At 30.8% G+C, this 8,315-nt stretch overlaps 1 protein-coding gene across 1 annotated transcript; it reads left to right on the top strand.

Annotated features, from left to right (window-relative positions):
- The first annotated feature begins 3,264 nt into the window (after positions 1 to 3,264).
- Positions 3,265 to 4,297, top strand: LOC149266706 (uncharacterized). The gene has a single exon (XM_089397241.1). It carries the CDS (start codon positions 3,546 to 3,548, stop codon positions 3,903 to 3,905), a length of 360 nt encoding a protein of 119 aa, XP_089253367.1. The 5' UTR covers positions 3,265 to 3,545; the 3' UTR covers positions 3,906 to 4,297.
- Positions 4,298 to 8,315: the final 4,018 nt, after the last annotated feature.

Genomic DNA, 8,315 nt, shown 5'->3' with positions numbered 1-8,315 from the left:
CTTTATGGGAGAAAACCTAGCTAGAAAGTGAGGTCACCCTTCTCTTTTTTCTCTGGTATGGAAATATCATGATACAAAGGAAGAGGTACTCCCTATGAGACTACCTGAGACCTATGGCTTGTAAGGCTACTACTCAAACTTAACCCCCTCTATTCTACTCTACAGCTTCTAAATCTTAATTTCTTTACTCAGCTATCAAACAAAATACGATGACATAAAATGGAACCCCTATTCCTTCTAGTAGCTTAGTACTTGAAATAGTCTGATACTCAACTAGGGGTGAGATTTGACTCCCTCAACCATCTATTAGAGTTATGATTTTGGTCCTTCTAAAATCTTCTTCAATATCTACATCTCGCTAGCCCCATATTCATGAGTAATATGTTTTAATGATTCTTAGATCATTAGAAAAGTTTGTGTGTGGGAAAGAACTATTGAATGAACATAATAAAAGCATTTTTTAACCTAAAATGTATTATTTAATGCATCAAAATAGCTTAACTAGGACTTACTATTAAAATGACACTAAAATTTTATCCGCTTTGAAACCATATATTGATCAAACCAATTTATAAAAAAATCACTTTCTACTAGAGTACCTTCCTCTATTGAATTAAGATCACATTTAAAATATCTATCACAACCCTAACATTCTTTATCTATTAAATCATAAAAATGTCGATGAGCAAAATATCTATCACAACCCTAACATTCTTTACCTATTAAATCATAAAAATGTCGATGAGCTTGGAACACTTGTAGTTAATATTTTTAGGAGAAAATAAAATACTAAACAAGTCTAAAAAAGATCTTACCTTTCTTATAATTTGATAGACCAATCTTAGTCATCATCACATAGTATAAAATTATAATTTGATAGACCAATCTTAGTCATCATCACATAGTATAAAATTATATGAAGAATAAGTTTTGTACTTTTAATATTATTAATTTATGTCTCAATAATGATGATTAATGAAAATAGGAAAATGATAAACATTTACTTTTTACTTTTTCCATATTTATGAGTTTACTATTACTACAATTGGGTTACGATTTAATTAATAAAGCTATAATTTTAGTTTTATTAATCTAAAATGATTCTTGTAATATTTTATATCAAAGATGTCAATTTTAGAGTTCACTATTTTCTTGGTTAGAAAGGAGCCAAAATGCTTAGACTCTCGCATAACTCAAGCAAAAGGCTACATACTTTATGATTTACTGTTATTCGATTTTATTAAGAATTTTTTTTTTACCAAAATTACGAATCTGCGTTGGAGAAATTGTTAAATTTAATTCACGAATTGATTGAACGCTCCCAGAAACTTCTTATATAATAAAATTATGCAATATTAAAATTTGATATATGTAATTATTTCAATAAAAAAGTTTTTGGATTTCCACCAAAAATATAAGATTCCCTTTTACTTTGGGTCACCGGAAAAGAACTATTTTTCTAGTAGATTTAGAAAAGTAAATAACTTATGAGATATGTTTAGAATAGTACGGCATTTATGAAAAAGAATTTAAACATTTTTTAAAGAAATGGGTATGGGTTTTTATATTAAAAATAAAAATTTCGAATTGCTCTAGAACCTATACAAAATATAATATACGTTTACATAAAAGAAATGTTTAACCATCAAACTTTCTATATCTGTATAAAATTGTAATTTCATATTTAAAGAGGGCTTTAAACATTTAAGTAAATTATTTTCAATTACAATGAAGAAAAAATGACTATGCAATATTTAAGCAAATCAAAATGACTATTATTATAAGTAGATAGAAAATAAAATGATAAATGACAAAACAGATTCAATATCTGTAAAACTTATATGGAAATTAAATTATAGAATGTTAATATTTAAGATTTGTACAGATTTGCAATTTTGTGAATAAAAAATGATAATAGATAAAAAATGATAATGGTTGATCTTCTGTCCAAAATGCTAATTCCAAGAAGCTTTAATTTTTAGAATGAGAGAATTTAATGAAAATGTTAAATATTTTATCATTTTGACATTTTCTATTTTATTATCATCAAAATTTAATAGGAAAGTGTTATCAAAATCACAATTTTTTATTTCTAAAATTATTTTATTTGAATTTAATTTCATAATTTTTTTAATTAAATATAAACAGATAAATGATAATTACTTTTGAGTTATATCTAGACCCTCTAACACATTGAAAGATATCAGATACAAGATACAAAATAATAGTTATAAATTAAGATCCATTTAATCATATTAATTAAAACAATAATTTAATAACCATAATTAAATTAAATTAATAAATACATCAAAACTAAATATTTACAATAGAAAAAATATTTTTAACCAAGGGTATTTACTCTCACTTTATAGTGGATATCATTAACTTATCAATAGCCTTTGTTATAATATCATGGGCCATACCATGACTCATCAATACGACAAGCCCAAAAGCAATCCCTCATTTCACAATAGAAGTATTCTATAATTTTTTATTTTTATTTAATCAAGACACTCTCCACTCATGGAAGAGATGTTATAATGACTCATTATGTTAAGTGATTTTAACACTTTGTTTTCGACAAATTACATAAAAAATAGAAATAAAAAGTAAAATTATTAATTAAAACATTTTGATGCGCAAACATTTTACTAAGTTTCACAAAAAAAAAAAGTTTGCATTTCTAGGAATTTATTCCCTGAAAACTTTATAAATCCAAAATTAAAATAAATCTGAACTCATTAATAAAATATTTAAACTTTATAAATCCAAAATTAAAATAAATCTAAACTCATTAATAAAATATTTAAACAAACACAGAAAAAAATTAAAAATTATATGATTCCAACCTTTTCCAATTTAAAATAATTGAAATCTTACTGAACAATCTTTACCCAAATCACAATTTTAATTTTAATTTAATTGAAAAAAACAATTTAGGCACCCTCAAATACCTAATGCTTATCACTGAAAAAAAAAATAATTAAACACCCTTAAATACCTCATCAACAAACTGCTAAAATATTAATATTTACAATTTCCCCAATTTCATATTTAAAAATATTTTAATCACATTTAAAATAAAAAATAATAATTTCGTTTCACAGGAAAAACAACCCTTTGATAAGACCTCTAAACTACCTTCTAGAAAAACGTGAGATATTAATGAAATAACGAATCCCCAAGAAGAAGCACCGAAAAAGGCATTAAAAATCGCATCCTTGTAACAAACTACCCCGAGTTTCTCTGTAACTCAAAAACCTAGCCATTACCGTTTGGACTGAAAGATGGATTTGGCCCCTAATCTGGCCCAAATACATAATTAATCTCGAAGGGGTGCATACGGTCCAAGAAGAGAGCTGGCGCGTCCAGCTCCATCATCCTAGATTCTATGCCTCTCACCGATCTTGAACACTATATATATCATTACCCCGCAACTCCTCTTATTTGCCCGTGCTGTTGTCGTTGATTCACATTTAGATTCGGCGAGCAGAGGAATTTGCTCTCTTATTCTTTTTCGACAACAGCTACCGACAGCAGGCAAGATGGGCCGATTTAATGCACTTCTCTTCTTGGTTTTCGCTTTTGGATTGATGATCTCGGCCTCTATGGCGAAGGCTCCCATCGCTGCAGCACCCAAGCAGTCGCCGACTGAATCTCCCGAAGCAGCTCCACCGGCCTCCGCCCCTTCTCAAGCTCCACCGGCGACGACCCCTTCTCAAGGGGCCCCGACGCCAGGCTCGCTCTCAACACCCAGCAATCCCAAAAAACCCTCGGGCCCGGCTGCAGGCCCCGGCCCCGCTTTGGCACCGGCCCAAGGGGCGGCGACGACCGTCAGATTGGAGAGTATTATGCCAATATTTGGAGCCGCTGCCTTGGTTGGAGGAGCCGCCTTTCTTTTTTAAGTTAGATGCATCATGCATTCTCTCCGTCTTGTGTGTTCGTTTATGGTATGTTTCTTTGAATTAGTTGGGATCTGAAACATCCAATAATTAATGTCTGAAGGAGCAAATCATGTATGCTCTCTACGCTTCATTTGTGTTTTTATTTTCATTAATTTGTTCTGATCTGAAACCGTTTTGAAGGAAAAAATCAATCGTGGGTTCTTGGATCACATAATGTGATGATGAAAATCATTATTTCTTTCAGAAGTACTGCTGCTGCAGAGCTCAGATTATATTATTGTTATTATTCCTTTTCTGGTTCCAGCCTTAGTTTGATGGACTAGATTGGCACAATAGTCATTCGAATCTGGATGCGTAATTTTAATATATAATAAGATTCGTGGATTTTCGTATGATTTTTGCAAATGAATGCCTTGCTACAGTAATTTCTTGTGCTGGATTTGCATCGTCTGTCTATTAATGGCATTTAAAATTCAGTACCATTGTGCCCTAAATCTATTTTTGTGCTCTTTCTATAGTGATCAAAATGAAAAACACTAAAAATGAAACTATTATGGAATTTACCCATTAATATTGTCACCCAGATTGTGATCATTGTCTTCATATCATATAAATACAATATTTGTAAACTTATGTTTATCATAGTCTAAATGATAACAATGGATGCTAATGTATATTCTCTCTCCCTAATGTTCATTGGGTCCGTTTCTGAAATCAAATTAATGGTGGCTATGCGTTACTGTTGGTGAATCTATTCAATTATTTAAGAGACAGTACGGTTATTAGAGTTATGGTTTCCGTGCACTTGTGATGAAGCCTCGCTGGAGTAAACTGAACTTTCTTTCCGATGGGGATCAGTTTCTGTATAGTTTTCAGTCTAGTTTCTAGAGATGTCTGTCTGTTCAAGTGTTTTTATGGGGACAAGGGTTTTTCTGTGACCGATTAGGGATATAGGCTTACATCTCGCTTTGCTAATCTTCAACAATATGCCTGTTTCCGAATATGCATAAAAGAAATTAGGGCTTTACCGGTTGTTGGTGAACCTATTTGAAAATACGTAGACAAAATTTAATTATTTATGAATTTAGGTTTCAGTGATGTGAGTAACTTTGATTTAATCTTTCCACACCTATCCTAATATAACAGTCAAGAGATAGAAATAAGATTAAGAGACTAATGATTTAGTATGAGTATGAAAGTTATAAATTATTAATAGTATTAAATTGGTATATTATGTTTTTGTAACCAGCGTTACATTAAAGCTTTGATGGCAATTATTGTGTAATATTTTTAATCGCAAAACCTGTCAAGATCATATTAAATAAAATTATATATCGGTTATTAATATATATTATAACAAATCTGAATTTTGAACAATACATTATTATCAATAAAACACGAACATAAAGTATGGAATGGATAAAATAAATGGAGCTTATCTAAAAGGGAATGGCTTTTATTAATAACACATGTGGGAAGCTACTTAAGCTTGGTAGAAGTCCTTCTTTGGAAGGGTGGCGAAGCAAATTGTCTCTTTCAAGATTCACCAATAACTTTTTCAAGGAGGAGTTTTACCATATTTAACCAAGGCCTTGCTACAAGTGTTATCAAGAGAAGTTGTCACTTTTTAATAAATTTGTTATCAATATAATAAGAAGTTAAGAATAATTAAATTGTTATATTAGTTGGTTCGTGGGGAGGAGATTTTATTTAACCGTCTTATATTCTAGTTGGTTAGAGATTTTGTAAAGGGAAGATTTTGTTTGACCCTGATCTAAGGTAATATTTATCCTTGTTTTTCTTAGTTTATTGTTGTATCAATATATTGCAAGAAATCATTTTATTTAAGCAATTGTGTTAGTACAAAAGTATAGTGTTTTTTAAATAATTTTATTTAAATTTTTAAGAATATTATAGTTTTTTTTTTTTTTTTTTTATATTTGATTGGGTTGAGAGTTTCTTTACAATCCAATATTGGTAGATGGCAACCATAAAAAAACATTTAGCAAATTGAATTGAGCCTAGAGGCTCATTTTACAACTCAGCATGAGGAGATGTGTAAGTTTTTCCGTGAGGGTCTGTTTAAAATACTTCAAAAATATGTCAACAATAGATTTCAATAAACTATTTGAAGATCTATTTTAACTAATTTACGTAGATATCAACTTCATATAATATCTATATATAGAAAGAAATTGTTAAAATAAAATATTTTGTTATTTATAAAAGAATATTCAATGTGGGTTATCAATAAAATATTTTAACATGAATTAATATTGACATATATTTAAAATATACTAATAATAAAAAAATATTTTAATTTACACTATGTATATGTTATGTAAAATATTTGAATGTCAATTCTCTATATTTTATATATCATTTTAAAAAAATTATGTATATATCATGAAAAAATAAGTTTTTAATATTTGGTCCCATATACACTCTATGTAGATTTCAAAAATATGATTTAAAAATCTAAAATAACACATTGTATTTTATACTTTGAAGAAGTTTGTACATGAAGAAATTTGTTCCCTTTAAACTCATATTAGATATGCACTTAAGATGGATCTATGTTGGTCTAATATAAAGGTAGCCCTAATTAAAAAAAGAAATGGGTATAATAATAATAATGTATAAACAAAATTTAAATTCAACATTGCTTTTATTCAAAGTGAAGTTGAATTGTTTAATTTAACCTTGGTGGACTCTAAATTTAAATATAATATTTTTTGTTTTAAAATATAATATAATATTTTTTATTTTTAATTAACTTTACTCACTTTTTATTGGGTTGTGAAGTCCCTGAATGCTAGAAATGTGTAAAATTAATGTAAACATTTTAACTTAATAAAAATTAAAATAAAATATAATAAACCATTGCAATTTAATGTAATGTAAAAATGACCCATTTTTCAGAATTCATTGAAAACGACCGTAAATAAAGTTCTTTTACCAAATAGTTGGAAGTGGGTTACCTCTCCATCCTTTCAGGTAAAGGTTACCTCTCTCTCCTTTCAGGTAAAAGATTATATTGAAAGGAAAGGAGCCAAGGAATGAAACACCGAATAGAGCCAAGAAAGGAAACGGGGATTTACGCTAGAGGCATCTGGGAATAAAGGGGAAGCTCGGGGGAATAACGCTCGAGGCATTTTGGAATAAAAAGGGGAAGCTCGGGGGAATAACGCTCGAGGAATTTGGGAATAAAAAGGGGAAGCTCAGGGGAAAGAAGTGACTTAAGTTGCATTTTCGTGGTTGGGATGTGGTCATAAAGGAGAAGCTCGGGAGAGAGAAATAGAGGTAATTTGCATTCTCGTTGTTGGGAGAATGTGGTCGTCTGGGAATTTCCAGATAACTTCGCAATGCAGATAAAAACCCGAGAGAATGTGGTCTTCTCGGAATTTCCAGATAACTTAGCAGTGCAGATAAATACCCATGAATACCTATTAATTTATTGTGAATAATTATTCCGGTTTATAAAATAAAAAAAATGCCTATTAATGTGAATGTATTGTGAATAGAAAATTTGCATTTGAAAAACACTGAACTATTTGCAGGAGGTTGACAATTCCCAAACAGAGGAGTGAGGGAGCGCCCTGAACGAGGGTTTGCAATGGCATAACAGTGCTAATAACCATGGATAGGCGAGGAGGGGGGAGTTCCACTCCCTCCTGTAGTCAAGCAGTTGCGAATAGTAGCAGGAAGTTGTTTCAACTGCTTCAAGAAATTAATGGAGGCAGAAACTAGGAATATCAACACAGAAAAACCGAAAAACAGCGGAGCTCATGAACATGAAGAAAATCATGAGAAGTTCAAAAGAGACAAGACAATAGGAGGAGGCAGCTAGAGAGCTGAGCATAACACAAGAATGTAATAGGACTCTGTAAACGTAGGTCAACTGTTACACCCCGGGTTGTTTTAAGTGATCCATCGCTACAGGTGCACAAGGATCACATGGCGGCGTATGTGGTAATATGAAAATTTATGAGGATATAGCCAATGAAGAAGACTCTGCATGCTTGGATTAAAAAACACTGGAAACCAGAGGGGGAAATAAACCTTCACCTCAGATCCAAAAGTTTTTTCACAGTGGTGTTCACAAATCTAGAGGACAAAGACAGAGTGTTTGAAGGAGGACTATATTTTGATGCTATTGTAGGCCTCTACATGTGACGATGGGTGATGAATTTTGTCACGGAACCAGAGACATTCACATAAGTACTGGTATGGATAAGACTCTACTTCCTACATTTAGATTATCCGCTGTTAGAATCCTTAAAAGCCATAAGCAATAAATTAGGTCATTTTATAAAAATATCATATGTGATCTGCGATATGTGATCATTTGCCCATATATGCGTAGAGATGGACCTATCAGGAGCACTTCCGGATGAAATCATTCTAGAG

This window comes from Pinus tabuliformis, chromosome 6 (assembly GCF_031772625.1).
Source record: "Pinus tabuliformis cultivar Carrire ecotype Pingquan chromosome 6, CPIR1, whole genome shotgun sequence".
NCBI classification, from domain to species: domain Eukaryota; kingdom Viridiplantae; phylum Streptophyta; class Pinopsida; order Pinales; family Pinaceae; genus Pinus; species Pinus tabuliformis.
Note: the sequence above shows the minus strand (reverse complement) of the source record. Positions and strands in the feature narration are given on the sequence as shown.